Source organism: Palaemon carinicauda, chromosome 44, assembly GCF_036898095.1.
Source record: "Palaemon carinicauda isolate YSFRI2023 chromosome 44, ASM3689809v2, whole genome shotgun sequence".
In the NCBI taxonomy this organism is placed as follows: domain Eukaryota; kingdom Metazoa; phylum Arthropoda; class Malacostraca; order Decapoda; family Palaemonidae; genus Palaemon; species Palaemon carinicauda.
The window spans coordinates 12,558,489-12,580,988 of record NC_090768.1 but is presented as its reverse complement, the minus strand read 5'-3'; the positions used below and the strand labels follow the sequence as shown (position 1 = coordinate 12,580,988).

Here is a 22,500-nt window from a genome sequence, read left to right as displayed (position 1 = left end):
ACATTAGAGCAGCGGTATGTGTTTACGCACTAGTCGCCACATTACTTAATTGACATTAGAGCAGCGGTATGTACTTATGCACTAGTCGTCACATTACTTAATTGATATTAGAGTAGCATTATGTACTTATGCACTAGTCATCACATTACTTAATTGATATTAGAGCATTGTTATATATTTACGCACTAGTCGTCACATTACTTAATTGACATTAGAGCAGCGCTATGTGTTTACGCACCAGTCGTCACATTACTTAATTAACATTAGAGCAGCGGTATGTGTTTACGCACTAGTCGCCACATTACTTAATTGACATTAGAGCAGCGGTATGTACTTATGCACTAGTCGTCACATTACTTAATTGATATTAGAGTAGCATTATGTACTTATGCACTAGTCGTCACATTACTTAATTGATATTAGAGCATTGTTATATATTTACGCACTAGTCGTCACATTACTTAATTGACATTAGAGCAGCGCTATGTGTTTACGCACTAGTCGTCACATTACTTAATTGACATTAGAGCAGCGGTATGTACTTATGCACTAGTCGTCACATTACTTAATTGATATTAGAGTAGCATTATGTACTTATGCACTAGTCATCACATTACTTAATTGATATTAGAGCATTGTTATATATTTACGCACTAGTCATCACATTACTTAATTGACATTAGAGCAGCGCTATGTGTTTACGCACCAGTCGTCACATTACTTAATTGACATTAGAGCAGCGGTATGTGTTTACGCACTAGTCGTCACATTACTTAATTGACATTAGGGCAGCCGTATGTGTTTACGCACTAGTCATCACATTACTTAATTGATAGCAGAGTAGCATTATGTACTTATGCACTAGTCATCACATTACTTAATTGATATTAGAGCATTGTTATATATTTACGCACTAGTCGTCACATTACTTAATTGACATTAGAGCAGCGCTATGTGTTTACGCACTAGTCGTCACATTACTTAATTAACATTAGAGCAGCGGTATGTGTTTACGCACTAGTCGCCACATTACTTAATTGACATTAGAGCAGCGGTATGTACTTATGCACTAGTCGTCACATTACTTAATTGACATTAGAGTAGCATTATGTACTTATGCACTAGTCGTCACATTACTTAATTGATATTAGAGTATTGTTATATATTTACGCACTAGTCGTCACATTACTTAATTGATATTAGAGCAGCGGTAGGTATTTATGCACTAGTCGTCACATTACTTAATTGATATTAGAGCAGCGGTAGGTGTTTATGCACTAGTCGTCACATTACTTAATTGATATTAGAGCAGCGGTAAGTGTTTACGCACTAGACGTCACATTACTTAATTGATATTAGAGCAGCGGTATGTGTTTACGCACTAGTCGTCACATTACTTAATTGATATTAGAGCAGCGGTACGTGTTTACGCACTAGTCGTCACATTACTTAAATGATATTAGAGCAGCGGTATGTGTTTACGCACTAGTCGTCACATTACTTAAATGATATTAGAGCAGCGGTATGTGTTTATGCACTAGTCGTCACATTACTTAATTGATATTAGAGTAGCATTATGTACTTACGCACTAGTCGTCACATTACTTAATTGATATTAGAGTAGCGGTATGTATTTACGCACTAGTTGTCACATTACTTAATTGATATTAGAGCAGCGGTATGTGTTTACGCACTAGTCGTCACATTACTTAATTGATATTAGAGCAGCGGCATGTGTTTACGCACTAGTCGTCACATTACTTAATTGATATTAGAGTAGCATTATGTACTTAAGCACTAGTCGTCACATTACTTAATTGATATTAGAGCAGCGGTAGGTATTTATGCACTAGTCGTCACATTACTTAATTGATATTAGAGTAGCATTATGTACTTATGCACTAGTCGTCATATTACTTAATTGATATTAGAGCAGCAGTAGGAATTTATGCACTAGTCGTCACATTACTTAATTGATATTAGAGTAGCATTACGTATTTATGCAGTAGTTATCACATTACTTAATTGATATTAGAGCAGCGCTATGTGTTTACGCACTGTGTTTACGCACGAGTCGTCACATTACTTAATTGATATTAGAGCAGCTCTATGTGTTTACGCACGAGTCGTCACATTACCTAAGTGATATTAGAGCAGCTCTATGTGTTTACGCACTAGTCGTCACATTACTTAATTGACATTAGAGCAGCGCTATGTGTTTACGCACTAGTCGTCACATTACTTAATTGACATTAGAGCAGCGCTATGTGTTTACGCACTAGTCGTCACATTACTTAATTGACATTAGAGCAGCGCTATGTGTTTACGCACTAGTCGTCACATTACTTAACTGACATTAGAGCAGCGCTATGTGTTTACGCACTAGTCGTCACATTACTTAACTGACATTAGAGCAGCGCTATGTGTTTACGCACTAGTCGTCACATTACTTAACTGACATTAGAGCAGCGGTATGTATTTACGCACTAGTCGTCACATTATCTAATTAAGCTAACGAACGTTGAGTTTGATCAGTACTTTCATGTCTGACCATTAAAAAAGATGAGATGCCATCCATCTATTTGGTTAGGGGTGGTGGTTTGGAGCATCATAAGCATTCGCATCCCAACTTCCTCACAAAAAACAAATGAAAAACATCTGGAGCTAACCGTCTCCAAAATAAAAGAGCATATTGGTCAGGAATTTCTGTAACTTATAAAACAATATTAAGATTCATGAATAAAACATATTGGAAAGATCGTATTACAAATAAGGAAACTGGAAAAAAATATTGAACTCAGAGATTCCGAGGGTTTGACATGGAATTTATGACTTGCCAATTTGAGTTATAATGCCTGGCACTAGGCTATTCAGTGCCCATGAACAACTAAGGAAAAACCAAGAAGCTACTTTATGAAGTTTATGGTAAAGAGGTTGGTCAGAGAGTTGGAAGAAGGGAAAGTGAAATTAAGGTATAAAAGAAGGATAAAGGTGGGCGCAAAGTGAGTGCTGCTGGGGACTGAAAAGATACGACAAAGACCTCAAAGTAATATCTATTAGTATAATAACCTCCACTGGGTATACGTAGAAAAGATAAGATGGGATAAGAGATAATAATAGTTCGGAAATAAAACACACAAAAAGTGTCAGGACGAAGACCTGTAGAAGGGCCCCAAAAATTATGAAAAAAAAGTGGATGAGGACCTAGACCTGGTTGTAGCTCCAGAAGACAGCCTACATGACATTTGTGACTGGAAATAACTCATTTCGTGTCAAAATCCGTGAGAGAGAGAGAGAGAGAGAGAGAGAGAGAGAGAGAGAGAGAGAGAGAGAGAGAGAGAGAGAGATCCAGTTACCCTTGTGCAGCGATTATGGTCATCATCCTTGCCGTGGTGCGTTAGGGGAACATCAAAGGTGTACTTTGCTGCATCGATATTTCATTGATTATTCATAGGTCTGTCCTTGGACCTAATTATCTGTCGCTGTTCCAATTCATCACTGTGAAGACAATTGACACTGTCGTGAAAGGAAGGTTACCACTCGAAGCAAAGACAACGTAGAAAAAAAGGCTCTCCACAAAAACTCGAGAATTTAACTTAATAGTTACTGGAAAAGAACTATAGAGAAAAATAAACGTTGTTTTGCCATGATATGAACGTATACATTCCCAAAATGCTATTGGATATTTGAATGATATAAATACAAACTTTTAACTTTCAATAATATTTTGGATATTCAGGATATCCTACGAGTATCAACATATAATACTTTCACCGTACTCCAAACATGTCTGGGGCACATGAGCAGCCCAAAGAGCTACATCTTCAAAAATCATGTTGCTTTGATACGATGTCGTAAGTTATCCACATAAAAAAAAAAAAATCAGTTTTCCCTCACACTTAGGATGCTTTCTTGGTCTTCTTTTCCGAGAGGACTGTATCTAAAGCTGTTATTGAGCTAGTGGCCCTGTCCTAGCCTCTGCTCTATTTCCGCTGCTTGGTGGCGTCGCTGTATCTTTTTGACAACGCCATTTAAATAATCATTCCATTGAACTGAAGAGAAGAGCCACACTTACTTTTAAGCACGTTGATGACATCTACTAAGTCACCACATCTCACATCAGTTATCTAGAAACCATCAATCAAAAACCTCTTTCATTCATTTACTGTTGATTTCTATCAACTGTAAAGCTTTGGAATTCTCTATTTGTTTTGGAATTTTCTATTTGTTTCCATCTTACTTGAATGCTTCCTCTCTCTGTATCTTATTCCATCACATGAGACAGATAAAAGCCATAAAAATTAGAAATCTAGGTTATACATCAAGAAAGAAAAAACTTCGCTTTTAATGGATAAAACCATCAACATACATCAAAGTAGCATACCTGGCGTTCAAAAGACTACTATTAGTATATTGACACATAATATTAGCTCATAAAAAAAAGTCCACGGTCTAATGAGAATTAATATTGCATATAATCCACCCCTACCAGTGACCAAGTTTGCTCAGGGAGGTGTGTTAGGCACACATATAAAAAATGCGTTGCCATGGCAACCAATAACGTACTGCAGTTGCTACGGTCTTCGAAAGGAGGATGATAGTGATGATGTCGAAAGTAAGAAAGGGGTCGCTTTTCCCTTCACGCCTTTCTGCCCTTCATCCGTTCCCTTTGATCTCTTTCCATCAATCTCTCTAACTTCTTTAACTCTTTAATTTCAGTTAGCAAAATTTTCAACAATCAATTCCGAATAAATCATTCAGGCGATCAAAAACACGCTTGAAAATAAAACTTTGATATGCGCTCTCTCTCTCTCTCTCTCTCTCTCTCTCTCTCTCTCTCTCTCTCTCTCTCTCTCTCTCTCTCTCACATGTGAGCTTCTCGAGGTGCAAGAGACTACAAAAGAGAAAAGATGAAAGTGTATGAGGGATAAGGCCATTTAAATTGCGTTACAACCAGCATTTAAAAATATATATTTTTGTTCTCTGACATGAGTTAGTTCTAGATATTCAGAGTTTTCGATATTTTGTAAATTCTCTGATATAAACTTGAAAATGATTGCGAGGCTTAGCTAAATGTTGTATTGTAAATATTTGACTAAGCACATTTTATTCCTTCATTTATTCCTGACTGCTATTGTTCCATAAGTTATAAATTATCAATGATCAGAAGGGAAATATTAAACAATGGGATTTTGTATAAGAAATCTGTTTTGAAAACGCTTTCATTTAATAAATTATATGGCGTGAAACCTTCTCATCCAATGTATAGCTTCACTTTCCTTATTGTAAAATCATTTAAAAGTTTCTTGACCCGACTGATTTACACAAGTTGCATCTAAATTGTAACAGTCAGCCATTTTTTTTATTCATAGTGACGTCTCAGAGGGATTTGTACACCTCATTTTTTTTTTTTTTTTGTGACGTCCCAGAGGGATTTGTTCACCGCTTCAATTTTTTTTTTTTTTTTTGTGACGTCCCAGAGGGATTTGTTCACCTCCTCAATTTTTTTTTATTCTTTTTTCTTTTTTTTTTTTTTGTGACGTCCCAGAGGGATTTGTTCACCTCAAATTTTTTTTTTCTTTTTTCTTTTTTTTTTGTCATAGGCTCCAACTTTAAATCCCGTCTTGAATTACCAATTTCCACATACACGATTCTTCCAACACAATGTAGTCTCACCCATCAACCGAACCTAGTTCAATCTTGCTTCATTTTGTGTAATAATATAAATTTCCTGATCATTTCTTCCATTATCACCCATTTCATCCTCGCAGCACTGTGTGAGACACTGGAAATCAAACCTTTCAAACCTGTCAGTATTAGAGGTAAGGAATACGCAGACGGCTTTGTTGGAGGAATCTCATCATGGACCAGGCAAAGATTGTCCCGATTTATGTGGGCTTTAACAATCCTTCGATACAATGCTGTCCTAATATTTGAGAAAGCTTTTCACACGTTTTATAAATACTGTTTAGGATATTACCCACAAAACTGCTAAAATGTATTTCACTTCTATGATCTAGCCTCATTGCATACGTTAGCCTTATGCACCCACAAAATGGACGCATATTTTACGAACTAAAGGATCATCCATTTCTATTAACCCTTCATATCCCTCATGTCAAGTATATGGAATTCTCTACCTTTCTTTGTATCTCATATTTCATAGTGAATTTTTCCTCGTAGCCATTGGGGTTCTAATGAACAACCATAATTTTCTCCGTTTTTACGACTGTGGCAGCAATTTATAAAACTTATTAACACACTTATTGATGACTTTCAGCACCTAATACAATTATCATACATAATGCTCTTTGACCTACTACTAATCACTTAAGGGGTTACGACCCCACTCTCTTTTACTAGTTTACTCTAAGTAGACCATTAGTAAATAATAAATAAGTGTCAGGTTACACGTTTCACCGCCCTCCTAAATAAAGAAAAAGTAATGTATCCTAAATGCCGTAGAGTAAACGAAGTTCATTGCTCCTAAGTTCTTTGTCCTAGCAAGGCTATACTAATTTGGTCAGGGACATAAATGACAGTACAACATTCATAACAAACACATTACGATCAATTATAGAAATGAGGCACATGATCCGATGATTGATTCTGAGACTGATAACAGGACAAAGAAAGGTACTTCCTAGACTAGGACGAAACATAGCAACTTGCCTCCCGGGTAGTAAATGAGAATTAGCTAACCGATCTTAAAACATACGCAACAATATTAGTACATTACTTTCATTTTCTACATGCTGTGTGATCCATAAGCTCATTTTCAAGAACCTGATGTGGTATAATCATATTAACCTAAGACCAGTGAAAACTCGTGTCTAAATCACTCTTGCACTAATGTGATTAAGAGTTAAATTAAAGTTTAACAGCACTGTATTTGAATCTTATCACCAACCATTTTTAAATCAACAGCAAAGGAGAAGGGGTGCTGCATTTCAGAATCAAATGCTGTTACTAAATGTGATCAAAACATTGATTCTTTTTTTCTTACCTCTCTGGTGTCACTTGATTTCTTGACTTGGAAAGGCTCGGCCATCCTTCTGTACTTGGAATTGAGACCACTGTGTTCTGCAGGATTGTTGAAGTCCGAGATACTCCCCGGGAGATGAACGCTCTCGTAGGATACGTTGCTTAGGACGTCCTGCGCAAAGGAAGAACCGTGAAATAAATATAGGAGAAACAATAAAAGAAGTATAGAAGAGGGAAACAGAATAGGTGGAACTAAAGAGAGAAAATAGGCTGACATTTGTTATAATTTGTAATAAACAAATGGAAAACAATGAATGCTAAAAGTGCATTGTTAGTTATTAGCTGGGTTTTCTTTGCTCATAGTTGAAGGTGATTAGAAAATTAGACTTCCTAACACTGTACAAATAATAAAGTAAAGATAGTCGCCATGAAATTTATTATAACATCATTTACTTGCTTAAAAGTACAAAAGAAGTTTAAGTAATACAATTGCAAATCCATCATGGTCATCTTTATTGCAAACACCAAGCATAAATAAAATGTATTAATTTGGTGGGTTTTATAAGTAAACATCTTTAATAAATGTACCTTGCCTTTCTTTAATAAAAAATTATTTTGTCTCTTTTTGCCAGGAATACGTACAAACGTTTCATCACGAATGTTTCTAAACATGAATTGTAATGACAAGAAAACTAAGAATAAATAAAAAAAAACAAATATTGGAAAAATATGCAAGCAGAATACAACGAATTCTGGTTAGCTAGAACATAACAGACGTTTAAACCGCTTTCAGAAAAAAATTATAAAAAATAGGGAGAGTAGGTAATGTCTGGAAGAACGGATGCAACGAAGATGAATTGTTCCTGATGAGGGGAAAGGGGGCTACATACAATATGACGGCGTTCGACTTCAGACATTTATAAATTTATTAATCTCACATGTTTGTGTCAGGGATAACAGGTAACATTCAGACTATGGTTGATGGAGGGAAAATCGTGTATAGTTCTCGAGTCTTTACCAACATCTATTTTAGACGCGAGTTTTCTATAAATAGTTTAATTGTATTTTACTTTGACTGAAATCCTCTTAGGGCATCCTTAAACTTTACAACATCAATTAACCGAATAATGATAACAGCGTCAATGACTATTGATGTTATGAGGCCGTAAACCTTTCAATCAATCAAAAACATTAAAATGTTAGATCACGAGCAAATGTAATGTATTTCTAAAGGTGACATTAATAACTTTAATCTAAAGAACTCCGTTTGAGTCTGTAACAACCTGAAATACTTAGAGTACTTGCTTCAGAAAACATTTTAGCCACAACTAAATGTGGTAATCATTTTTCAGGAAACCATCAATAAAGATTAAATTACTGAATTTCTAAGTGAGATTGATCAATACTCTTAACGTGGTGACAATCGTGTTTACGTAACAATGCTGTATGGTAGATTTTCTTGTATATACATAATGCATAAAAGTGCCTCGTTTCCTTAACACACAAACACACACACACACACATATATATATATATATATATATATATATATATATATATATACCTATGTATATGTATATATATATGTGTGTATATATATATTATATATATTATATATATACATATATATATATATATATATATATATATATATATATATATATATATATATATATATATATAAAGAAATTCGATATATGAAATCTTACAACGGGTGGAGGAGTGCTGCTCCTATTGGCCCACATATCAGCCACCACAGGGCCACACACCTCCACCGGCTGCGGGACGTAGAGCTCCGAGAGGCTGCGGGACAGAGACAGGCGTCTTTCCCTTAAGAGATTGGGTGGTTCTGCTAATCCTGTTGTTTCCTCTGCCGTCACAGCACCTTCAGGTTCACCGCGCCATGCTATTTCGGAGATCCCGTCAATGAGGTCCTACGGATGGAAAGAGAAAAGGGATAAAGCAGTTTTCTTAGAAGACATTACATAATGTAAAAAAAAAAAAAAAAAAAAATTACAGGTTTGCGATAAATCTAAGTAGATGAGTTAATTAATAAAACTGGTAAATTATTGCATGAAATAAAAACGTTAAAAAAATGACATGTCTCCCGGTGATGTTCGAAAAAATTGGATAATTTCATAAAAAAAAATTTAAATATCGTTTGTTTCCCCGTTATCACAATTCCAGAGTAGAATAAATTACAAACTATGTGAAATTTAGTCTTATTTTATTACAGGAAAAACAGATTTCACTTTTTAGAAAATACGATGTCAGGTAATCTCTCTCTCTCTCTCTCTCTCTCTCTCTCTCTCTCTCTCTCTCTCTCTCTCTCTCTCTCACCTTCATGTAAATGTAACTACTGTATATAGGTAATGCATTCACCTAACAGAATTAGTGCGACATCAGGTAATACTTATTCTCTCTCTCTCTCTCTCTCTCTCTCTCTCTCTCTCTCTCTCTCTCTCTCTCTCTCTCTCTCTCCCTCTCTCTCTCTCTCATTTCTATTTCACCTTTATGTAAATAAAACTACTGTTTAAAATAACGAATTCACCTAACAGGAAAATAAAACATAAAGAAAGTCTGCGACAATTACTACAAATCCCAAACCCGAATCGTCTACTAACCTCATCTGCCTCCGTGATGACGGATGGGTCAACAACCCTGATGCCTACTCCGTGGAAGTCCTCGTCCCAAGAGCTCGGCTGGTATTCGTCTTCTACGTTATCTTCCGAGGGTGGATTTTCTATCACAGTATCCTCTTCTTGGCTTTGACCTTCGTCCCAGGAATTATCCTCCTCTACATCTATTCTAGTTTCTTCATTCGTTTCTCTTTCTTCTTGCTCTTCTGGTCTGTCTACGCCGTCGTCTTCTTCTTGACCCTGCACAGGCGGTCGGGAATCGTTTTCGGGATGAGGGGCGTCCTCAAGGGGTTCCTCGTCTTGGGGAGGGGGAAAATCTTCTTCTTGTGGCTCTTCTTGGGGAGGAGAGGTTTCGTCAGGGTCGTCCCTGTCTTCGGGAGGCGGGGTATCTTCTAATTGTTCCTCCTCCTCTTGAGTAGGAACATCAAGTTGTTCTTCGTCTTGAGTAGGAGGGGCTTCCTCACGTTGTTCTTCAGAGGAGGTAGCCTTCCCTTGCTCTGGGTCTGATATCAAGTTGTCGTCATCTGAAAGGAATAATTTCTAAATTAATACTTGTTCAGGGATTGAGAGCAAACAATAATAAATTCATGCTCCAAATAAGGGGTACTCCAAGGTCTATAGAACACGACAGACCTTGGGGTACTCTATCCATATTACTCCATATGTTGCGCACTGTAGACGGCGTTTAGGGTTATTAATGATTCTCTTTGATACTAGGATGCTACGATTTCTGCACTTTAATATCAATTGATTCCTGCCTGGATCCTTGCAAAATAGCTAACTACCAAAGTCTCATCTCTACTTTCAATTCAAATCCATCGGCCGAACCCTGTAAATTTAGCAGTGACTCTGAACTGTCGTTCAATTAATTAAGATAACAATAATAATAATGAACACAACTAATATTAGCAATAATAAGGTCAATATTAATAATGATAATCCTCTTAACAACAACAATAATGATGCAATTCACTGTATTTTATATGCGGTATGAAATGTGAGATTATCTCCCCTATATAATAAAGAGCAAGTGCACACACACACACACACACACACACACATATATATATATATATATATATATGTATATATATATATATATATATATATATATATATATATATATATAGGAATCTGTGTGTGTGCATGTATGGACATATCTATCTAAATATTTAGACGTCCTCTTTTATGCCTCGGGTACACTAGTAACCATATACTTTCCTCCTGAATTGTGTAATACAACGTTATTCCACATTTCAAAGAAGCAGAATAAATTTGAGATCCTTTAATAAAATTTTTAATCATTACATGTAACTTTTCATGTAAATCAAATCAAATCTTTTTCTAAGAAGCAGCGGTATTTTAAATAACATTCAAATCTGTACTTTCATAACACTTGAGCCCATATTCGCGGTTAGAGAGAGAGAGAGAGAGAGAGAGAGAGAGAGAGAGAGAGAGAGAGAGAGAGAGAGAGAGAGAGAGAGAGAGATAAGGGTGTTATAAGGAGTTTCAAGGATTTTGGTTGTCTCAAAGACTTCTTAGTCCATCCTCGGAGACTCCATTTGCTCTCTGGTACAGCGATTTAGCTATAGAGTTTTTATGATCATGTCTATGGGAGAGAGAGAGAGAGAGAGAGAGAGAGAGAGAGAGAGAGAGAGAGAGAGAGAGAGAGAGAGAGAGAGAGAGAGAGAGAGAGAGAGAGTAATATTCTTTTTCTTACAAGGAAGACGGTATCATGAAATGTCATAGACTTCCACAAGGGATGGGAAGTAGACAACACAGTTAATGTTAGCGTGACGAAAACACATCAATATGTCCAGTTAGATTCATCTGATAATGGTTAAATGATAAACGGATCTCCGACAGATCGATCAATTCCGGTTTTTTCTAGAGAAAAAATGATTGAATAATGAAACGAAGTGAGTGTCCTCAGCTTTAAAGTTTGTACTTTATATTACATCAAAATTAACTTTTCAAAAACTAAGCGAATTTTTTATAAAATAAATATTGCCTTATCAAGAAAATACATTTATTATCTCAACTATGCGGTCCTTAACAAAGTCATGTAAAGATAAGAAAAATAACTTGAAAAAAAGGGAAACAATTTACGGTTTCGTGAGGTAGTATCTAAGCGTTTTCTTGCACGCTATCGTGTCTATAGGTGGTATTTGATGGAGCGTAAAAAAAAAAAAGAAAAAAAAATACGTGCAATAACCGAGATATGTCATTCATATTGATTACATTTTTCTTCTAGTCGTCATATCCTTGTTGTTCGGGAGCAGTCTTTGTAGAAAATTAGCATTTTTACGGTCTTCTTGACAATGTTCTTTACGTAAACAGCGAGAATTAGGAAATGAATAAATTATATCACATGACCGTTCGTAACATTTGACTACTACTACTACTACTACTACTACTACTACTACTACTACTACTACTACTACTACTACTAATAATAATAATAATAATACTGGTATTAACGTATATTCAAATTTAATACCGAGAGCTTCAGAAAGCTTAATAGGCTCTCATTGTTATTCTTAAATATCATGTGTATAGACAATGGGCTACGTGATCGTCTTTTAGATAAATTAAATTCTCCATGTATAAAAAACAAAAAACAAAATTACGTTCACACATTGTCCTTCTAATGTCAACACGCGAAACCCAATATTATGAATATGGTTACATGAGCTTTAAAATTACGTGACTTATAGTTTCTAGGCAAAGAATTAGTCAATATTTGCATGTTTTTACCCAAAACATTCCATTACCAAATCATTCATAAATTAATAATATAATATTTGTCACAACTTTTTACAGCAGATCTGGTTAGGAAAGTTGGAGTAATTCTATTACATCGTTCCCCTGGTTACACCATTTAAAGGTTTAAACGTTTAAAGGTCGCTCATGAAAAGCGGAGGCAAGGGACAGTGACATTGCCCTAGCAATCAGGACAATGCCCTAGAGACTAGGGAGGGCCAGGCAGTGGCTGCTGATGACTCGGCAGATAGACCTACAGGCTCCCCTAAACCCCCCAACCTTAGCTCACATGGATGGTAAGGTTGCAGACACTAATGGCACTAACGAGTCTGACCGGGACTCGAACCCCCGACTGGCAAACACCAGGCAGAGACGTTACCAAAGATTTTCTTTGAATAGTTTGAGCAACGTGAAGATGAATTTACTTGTAATTATAACACTATCGAAATAAACTAGCTTACAGCAAATTCTAAATTATTATACATGACTCAATAGTATATGAAATACAATTAAAGAGATACCAATTTCTCGTGAACTAGAATTAATTCAGGATTCATATACACTGAGTCTCTTTCTTTGTGCAATGTTTTAGTCAAACGTACAAACATAATTATCAAAATAATAATGAAAAGCAGTCTTTGACAAAGGACTATTACTGGAGGGTAATAAATCTTTCACTCAAGGTGATAAAATCGCCAATAGAATTATTTGAGACATATCTTATTAAAAATCAGATTAAAAAATTAACGCTATTTTACAGGGTCAGGATGCAGTTTTTCTTAGTTTTTTCTTCTTTGGCTTTACGTAAAAAGAAATGCGGACTTTATTAACAGCCACCTGGCCGGCAGTTATTGTGTTTGAAACTCCAATAAACATCAGTCTAAAAAGATCATGTATTGAACTGGTTTACAATCGGATAACAACGGGTTCACTGGTCAAAACATCCAGATACTTTCAAGTGACTAGATAAAATGTCAAGATTAGCAAACATTAATATAAAAATATTGTAAGCAACTATTAGAACTCCAAAAAGTAAAAACACATGACAACTGAAAGAGCACTGGATTCCTTGTCCTTCAAAACGATAGTTTAGCTGTCAAAATAAAAATTCCGTGTTATTTAGAATAAAGCATTTATTACAACATCCATTTTGATAAATCTAATATTGTGGCCATGAGTCTTGGACAGCTAGATGGAAATAGACCACAGAGAACATGAACATTGAATTAGTCGGACAGCGCGATGGAAAGACACCACCCAAATGCATGTAAATTGAAGTACTTGGACAGTTAAAGGGATAAAAACCACAGCGAACACATGGAAATTGAATAAGATGGGACACCTATATGGAACGAGACCACACGGACTGAAAGAAAATTAAAGTATTTGGACAATTAAATGAAAAGAGATGCAGCATATGCAATAAAATTTAATAAGTTGGACTCCTAGATGGAAAGAAATCAAGCCGGGCACATGAAAATTTAATAAGTTGAACTGCTCAGGAAGGATTTCTATAGTAAGCGTATGAAAATTGAATTATTTTGATACCTAGATAAAAAATACATCACAGTGAGTTCACGAAAAACTGATTATATTGGAAAGGTAAATGGAAAGTCATCAGAGCAAACATGAAAAAGACAATAAAAGGAAGAGAACTGGGCAGCGGAAGAACGAAGACTATACAACAAACCTTCCAACCCACAATAAAAATATTTAATACTATCATTTCCAACCATCAATGAAAGTTCTTTTAGCTTTCAAGATCATTCTCTGCTTTGAAAAAAAAAAAAAAAAAAAAAAAGGAAGAATATAAAGTGTTATTAAAACTAGTAGTCCATGAGCCAGGCAAGATTTGACTACCATATTGGGGGACTAATAACCACTATGTTTTTCAGTAAGCTTGGTATATAGGTTGTATGAAAATATGTGATGGACATTGCAGAAGCCCAGCTTAATAGCATTTTGGCGGCCATCTTTAAAGATGGCTGCCCTAACCAAAAAATTATTATGTATCTCCAAAGAATGCTTCTTGTTCACTTTTAATTCAGTAGAAACAATGCCTAAATGTTATAAATATGTTGTATATAACATAATGCATCAAATGGCATACTTTTGGTGTGGTTATCTATAATTTATTTGTTTATATCCAGTAAAATATTGTGAAAAATTTTATTTTTCTCTCATTTTTTTTCATTATTTTGTGTGAATAGTCGCATTTTCATCAATTTTTTTTCATGTTTTGCTCATATTCACCCTCTGAATATTGTTATTTGTTGAAATATCAAATGGTCACCATGTATTTCTCTGTTCACAGCTTTGTCAAATTAAAAACTAGTGTCATATACATTTATACGTATATTAATATGTATATATGCCAATAACTATATATTTAAGTAATTCATTTTGGTCATATTTGCTCACTTATTCAATGCTTTGTCTTTTTTTGTGTTTTGAGAGAATTCAGAAAAGAATTAATAAATATTTATAATTATTGACACATTTAATATGATGGCGATATAATATTTGAACGGCCCCTAAATATTTTTTTCAGGCTTGACTTATTTGGCTACCAAAATGGCTGATGAAGAAGTAACAACAAAGCGACCAAGAATGGACCCTAAGAGCTGTGTTATATGTGGGAAAGTGTCCACACTGAATGAACTAAGTAGTCCTCAAGATGAAGCCTCCTGGATTACCCTACGTGAAGCTGCAGAAATAAGAAACTTTGAACCAATACTTAGCTTGGCACAAGAATTCCCAAAAGCTTTATCAAGTGTACTATATCACAGAAAATGCAGATCTAATTTCACTCATAAAAAGGCCCTGGATAAGCTAAGAAACCAAGAAAGTTTGGAACTCAAAGAAGATGATGCCTTTATGCCTAGGCAATCATCCCGACAAGGCCCTGCCCCTCAATCTACAGTGTATGATAAGGTGTGCATATTCTGTTTGAAAACATCAAAATATGTGAAACATACAAATACCAGGGAGCCATTAAAACAAGCAGTTGAACTAAGAGCTGATAAAAGGATTAGGGACATTGCCACTCAACGTATGGATGAAAGAATCCTTGCTATCACATCAAGAGACATTGTTGCAGCAGAGGCACACTATCATACATCCTGTTACAAAGGCTACACTCGTACTAAACCTGAAAAGAGTGATGACAACCAGCAGGAAGAGGATCCATACCAAAAAGTGGAGAAAGCAGCTATGAAAATGTTGAGTGAATTTATTCGTAATGATCTTTTCAATAAACCACGAATTCTTCCCTTAACTGAGCTCACATCAAAGGTTATAACCTTCATGAATCAGAAAGGAATATATGAAGTTACAGATGCCACAAAGAACCATCTACGCCGTAAACTTAAGGCTGAGTTTGGAGAGGCATTACATTTCTTCACCATATCTCACCTGGTCTATCTGAGACCTGACAATTTGTCGTACGAATCAGTCATTAATGAAAATGTACTGTTAAAGAACAAACTTCAGGCATATACCCAAAATGATGACTTTGATTGTTTAATAGTCAAGATTGCCCAGTTTTTACGCCATGAAATAAAATGTGAAATCCCAGAACAAACATGGCCTCCACACACTCAAGAACTTAGTGAAGGATATTTGCCCATACCAGACAATCTCATGAAGTTTCTCTGCATCTTACTTTGTGGAAAAGAACAGACACCCACCTTGCGTGTTAATAGGTTGTCATGGTCTATTGCTCAAGACATTATCTCTGGTGTGACTGTATGTAAGGTGCTTACACCCAAGCATGTCCTGCTTCCTTTGGTTGTAAAAACACTTACAGGAAATGTTGAGCTGATTAAAACATTGAATCGATTGGGACATTCATGTTCATATTCAGTTTTAGAAGAAATTGACACTGCACTCTGTCTTGAAAAGCTAGAGAACACAGATAACAATAGGCTCCCATTACCTTCAGATATCCATCCTGGTGTTCCTACAGTGCTAGCATTTGATAACATTGACAGACAAGAGGAGGTACTCAGTGGAGCAGGAACTTCACATCGTGTGAATGGAATAATTGTACAGGCCAAATCGATGACATGTGCCCCACCTAAACCACAATTATCCATCAGAAAAAAGGACAAGAAGAGAACAATCAGATCCTGTGACATACCACTTCCAGTGTATACTGCAGGCAAGAGGAATGGTCCAGCACCAGTAATACCAGCTGACCTTTCTGAAGTATTAAAGGATGCTGCTTGGAGGGCACAGCAGAGAAATATTCTATTTATAATAGAGCGAGCACAGGACCCAACAAATCAAACAGTAAGTTCGTGGACAGGCTTCAACATCTTAACCAGAGACAATATTCCAGTTGCATCAGACACAGTTGGGTACCTACCAACAATAAATGCTCCTGCAACAGAAATGACAACTGTACAGGAAATCCTCCATCAATCCATCACTATTCAGTCATCACTCCACCTAGACAGCATAGCAGTTGTCCTGGATCAAGCTTTGTTTGCTAAGGCAACAGAAATTGCATGGAAGTATCCAGAAAAATATGGAAAGATTGTATTAATGATGGGGAATTTCCACACAATATGCAATTTTATGTCTACAATTGGAAAAATGTATGGTGATGCAGGACTACGGGATTTAGCTGTGGAATCTGGAGTTATTGCTGAGGGATCTATTAAAAAAGTGCTAGAAGGAAAACAATACAACAGAGAAGTACGTTTTCATAAGCTCATGTATGAAGCCTTAATGAGGCTTGCCTGGCATGCATTTCAGGAATGGCTAGAAGATAAACAGCCTGATGCTCTACCATGTTTATCTGAAGCTAAAGGTGTACTAAATGAACTGCATCAGAACATTTGTGCTTCAATTTTTCATGATGTATTGGAAAACAACTCTTGCAAAAGAGTCTTGCAGCTGTTCCATGAATATATGTGTGACATGAAAAACAAGGGTCCGTTGGCATCATACTGGATGGCATACATAGAAATGGTTGAGACACTTCTTGGGCTCTTGCGAGCTGACAGGGAAGGTGACTGGCTGCTTCATATAACATGCATTCGTGAGGTAATTCCTTGGTATTTTGCAATGAACAAAACCAACTATGCCAGATATCTCCCTGTGTACTATGCACAGATGACTCATTTGAAGGAGAATTTTCCACAGTTGTATGCTCATTTTCTTAATGGTGGATTTTCAGTACAACTCAGTTCAACTAATCCATTTGCACGCATTGCAGTAGACCAAACTACTGAAGAAACTGTCAACAAGGACACCCAAACTGCTGGTGGTACACGTGGATTTAGTCTTAAACCTGGTACTGTGTCTCGCTATTATTTAACAGCAGAACACCGAGCTGCTGCTGTGAGGCAGTTACGGGAAAGAATATCCATCCATTGTTCAAGTCTAAGTCATCCAGACCTTGAAGTAACTCGCATTATGAGAGATGAAGCTGACGTATCATCACTAGTAGATCTGCTTGAAAATAACTGGATCAATCCTTTCCAGCAAGACCCCTTAGATGTAGTCAGCCTTTCCACTGGATCAGCTTTGCCCCCAGAGGTCTCCCAGGATTTATTGTCAGCAAAACAAAAGGGAGAGGAAGCGTACCTAAAGTTTCAAGTACAGCGTCTACAGCAGGGGGAGGGATTCTATGATACCATAAACAGACTGAACCTGAAAACCTTCCACAACATGAAGAAAGGAAGAACTATCAAAGGAACAAAGACTGAAGTAATGCTCAAGGTAGATCGCCGGGTTTTTGGTAACATGCTTCTGATAGCACAAAACCGTAAGTTGGACATGTTAGATGTTTTCAGTCACCCTCTTGGTCCTCTACCTTGGGCACTAGCTAATGCTGATGGCACTATGAAGAAAACCAATAAGGCTGTTTTGGGGAAGCATTTGGAAGGAAAAGTACATCCAGCAGAAGAAATAAGTGAGCCTCATGCTACAATTATTGATGCCATGGCTCTCATTCAAAAGACCCAAGGAGAGAATCATACTTTTGATGAGTTATCAGATAAAGTGCTTAGCCAGATTCTTTATGCAAGCCAAAAAAGTAAAAGAATTGATATAGTGTTTGATATCTATACAGACCAATCAATCAAGACTGCTGAACGGAAAAGCCGTGGACATGGTTCACAGATGGGTATAGCATTTAAGCAGATTAGACCAGGCCATAAGATAAAGAATTGGAGGAGGCTGCTCACTTGTACCGAAAGCAAGAACAACCTGACTGCATTCCTGGCTGAAAGCTGGAAAGATCCAGAGAAAAGAGTGAAACTTGGAGAGAAAGTCATGTTTTTAACATTTGGAAACAAATGTATGAAACTCACCCAGAATGACTCAAATAGTTGAAGAACTGGCATCAAGTCAAGAAGAAGCTGATACTCGTTTGCTTCTACATGCTAAGCATGCAGGAGAAGAATTCAACTCACTGCTATTAATATCAGATGACACAGATGTTTTAATCATTTGTCTTGCTCTGAGCCATCTGATAAAGAGTCAAATATTCATAAGAAGGTGCACTAAACTGCGCATCAGACTGGTCGACACCAGCAAATTGAGTAGTGCTATTGGGGATGGTGTGAGACATGCGTTATTGGGCCTTCATGCATGGACTGGATGCGGCACTATTAGTGCATTGGCTGGACAAGGCAAGCTGAAGGCATTAAAACTAATCATTCAAAACCAAAAATATCAAGTGGCTTTCTCTGAACTTGGTTCAAGTTGGCAGCTTTCTGGTGCAATATTTGAACTCATTGAAGAATTCACATGTAAATTGTATTCGCGCAACACAAAGTGTCTGAGAGTTAATCAACTAAGGTACGAAATGTTTCAGAGCCGCCAAGGGGATGTTGAATCAGGCCAGTTACCAGCTTGCCAGAACACTTTGTACCAGCACACACTTCGTGCTAATTGACAGTCAGCCATTTGGAGGAATAGCCTTGAAAACTTCCCTTGTATTCCAAATCCAAAAGATGGCCATGGATGGACAATGAGTGAAGGGAATCTGCTGATTCAGTGGATGACGAGTATGCCAGCCCCAGATGTTGTCCTCAGTTTAATGTCCTGCAAATGTTCCAGACAGTGTCAACCAGCAAACTGCTCATGCATTATAAATGGACTTAAATGCACAGCAGCCTGTAAGCTTACAGCATGTTCCAACATGGTTGATGAAGAAGAAGAAATAGAACTAGATTCTGAGGATTCCGAAAGTGATGAGGACTGAATATCAAATTGTGGATCAGGTACAAAAAGAGAACACCCATTTCATTATATGTAATGTGTGTTTTTAATATGCCATAATAAGTTTATAATATGTTGAATTTTATTCAAAGCATAAAACAATTTACTAGGGACAGTATGTTTGCCATAATATATACAAGTATGTATATAATTCAATGTCGTAGATGGAGGGGAATATCTGAATGAGATTGCACTGTCATTTGTATGTAAATACTTCATGTGGATTAGCAGATATTTTTACAAGGAGGTACTTAATTAGGCTAAGAGTCAAGTAATACTTAAGTAAGAACTAAACTTATGGACAAATACAAGGAAAATGAAAAAAAAAGTTGAAAAAATGCAAAAATTTGTGATTTTTTCTCATATTTTTTATGATTTGAAAATAAATTATGTTAAAAATTCACCCAAAAGTACGTATTTCTCCTTGATAATCTTGTATACTATAATATCAAACAATTAGATTTGGTCTGAAACAAAATTATTGAAGGCAGGAGGCAAATTCCTGACATTGGTCAATTTTGGTAAAAACGGCGGCCATCTTTAAAGATGGCCTCCATAAGGGTATTAAGCTGGACTTCTGAAATGTCCATCACATGTTTTCATGTACCTCAGACACTAAGCTAAGTAAAAAACACAATGGCCATTAGTCCCCCTTAGTGGTAGTCAAATCCAAAATTTGAGTGTCTGGCTCATGGACTATAGACAGATGTTAAAGTTTGGGGTTATTTCACCGATGACGTTTTCTTTGCTATCAACGTCTTCTCTCCTCGACCTTGGCATATGACGACGGTGCGACTTTGTTTTTACGAAGAATTTCTAATTTCTTATGCGTGACTTTTTTGGGGGAAATGAATAAGTAAAGACGGTGGTCCTTGGCCTTTTGCTCAAATATTTGGCATAACTGTCCCTAATTTAATCCAATTTAATCCAAATTAAATATGAATGACTCCAACCTGGCCATCCCAACGGTTGGTCCGTTGAGTTCAAATATACAGAAATATTTATTGAATTTCAAACTACGCCTCACAGAATTCATTACACTTAAAGTAATATTTTCAAATTTTTTCATACTTTTACACAATTAAATGAAAAAAATCAACCTTTGCCTTCTGCTTCTAAAATGTCAATAACAAAGGTCTGTTTCTAATTGGAATTTGAGCTAAACTTTGTATTTCATAAAATGGAAAGAATTTAAGCGTTGATATAAAACAAAGAAACCTAAAAAAAGATAATAATCCATTTGGAAGCCCTGAGACACCTAAACAGGGACATTGGTTAAAGATAAAGAGAAAAACATGAGTATTTAAAATAGGTCGATTTCGCAATTTACTAAACACGTATGCTTATCTTAAATATTAATGAGACGCAAGATATCCGGCTCTGCACTATCGCAGACAAACTTGTTTACGTCTTGCTCTTAATGAATCTATAGGTAAGTATCTAGGTTAGCAATCTATCTATCTATATATATATATATATATATATATATATATATATATATATATATATATATATATATGTGTGTGTGTGTGTGTGTGTGTGCGTGTATATATATATATATATATATGTGTGTGTGTGTGTATATATATATATATGTTTATACATATATATATATATATATATATATATATATATATATATATATATATATATATATATATATATATACATATATATATATATAATCCAGGCGACTACAAAGTGATGTAATATGATTAAAAAAAATAATTCAACTGAGTTTGTTCCATATTACTACATAGCTTAGGCTTTTCTGATACTTGAATATAACCCTTTTTAAACCCACACTTACCATTCTTTCTTTTCAATTAATTTTTCTCTTAAGCCTAGGTTGCAAAAGGGTACTTGGATTGCAAGGGCTATTGGATTTTGCATAATAATCCCTCTCTACAATCGGATTCTAATTGCCTTTTACAGAAATCAAATTCGCATTACATTAAACAGAAACTATTTAATGCATTACACTTAGGGTAGATTCATTTATCTTTTACAAAAACTATTATTTAAAAACTACAGTCCTATTTACTTATTCAGAAAATCAATTCATATTACCTGATACTAAAACTAGATTCCTATTTAACTTATGCAAGAAATATTCTCATTGCCTTGTAATGAAGAAGAACAATAATAAGAATAGGGAAGTGGGGAACATGGGGAAAAGAAGAGTACCCCTGGATACAATCCAGTTTATAGCTCAAATGCAGATACTCGGGATGGGAAAGATTTAGGGAATAGGGAGATAGAGAAGTACAGGAGAAGAATAAAAGAGGGGCAGACCCTCTTGCGATATTAGGAAATTGGTATTATTATATTGACGTATATATACTTTGTAATAAAACTTGTTTACATTACCTTATACTGAAATTAGACTGATATTGCCAAGGATAGAGAATCTGAGAATATATTCACATTACGAACCAGTTTCCGATAACATCATACTAAAATCAAATTCAATTAGTATGTATATTATAAAACTAGATTCTCACAACTATATACTGTAACCGGATTCACATTTCTTAGCTTAGACATATTTATAACCTTACACTTGAACTCTGAATATCTCATACTGAAATTGATGTTTTGATAATGGCCCACTCATGTTTTTATTTTTCTGACATGTTGCAGAAAGAGGTACGTTTTGCAACGACTATCTTCTCTCGTTAGCAATATCATGTATATGACATAGTGATTTTTTGTAATAATACCAGGTCACGGAACAATATAGCAAAGTTATAAAAACATTAATTTCTATTCTATTACTTGCTTGAGTGGCGTAATAAATTCTATTACCTTCAATTATAGGGGATAGTACTAAATAACCATATCTAGTTTATATAACCAGGTAAGAAAAGATTGCAAC

At 35.8% G+C, this 22,500-nt stretch overlaps 1 protein-coding gene across 5 annotated transcripts in view; it reads right to left on the bottom strand.

Moving 5' to 3' along the window:
• Positions 1 to 22,500, bottom strand: part of LOC137634164 (anoctamin-5-like) — a 500,953-nt gene that overhangs the window by 378,861 nt on the left and 99,592 nt on the right. For 4 of the 5 annotated variants that reach the window (XR_011042462.1, XR_011042463.1, XM_068366420.1 and 1 more), the window contains exons 2-4: positions 9,609 to 10,147; positions 8,694 to 8,918; positions 7,007 to 7,156 (exon numbers count right to left, since the gene is read on the bottom strand). Coding sequence is in view for 3 of the 5 variants with exons in the window: in XM_068366420.1 (XP_068222521.1) it covers positions 7,007 to 7,156; positions 8,694 to 8,918; positions 9,609 to 10,147 (914 nt within the window). In the remaining 2 variants the exon portion in view is untranslated. The remainder of the gene's footprint in view (positions 1 to 7,006; positions 7,157 to 8,693; positions 8,919 to 9,608; positions 10,148 to 22,500) is intronic. The other variant, XM_068366422.1, reaches the window with a different exon arrangement.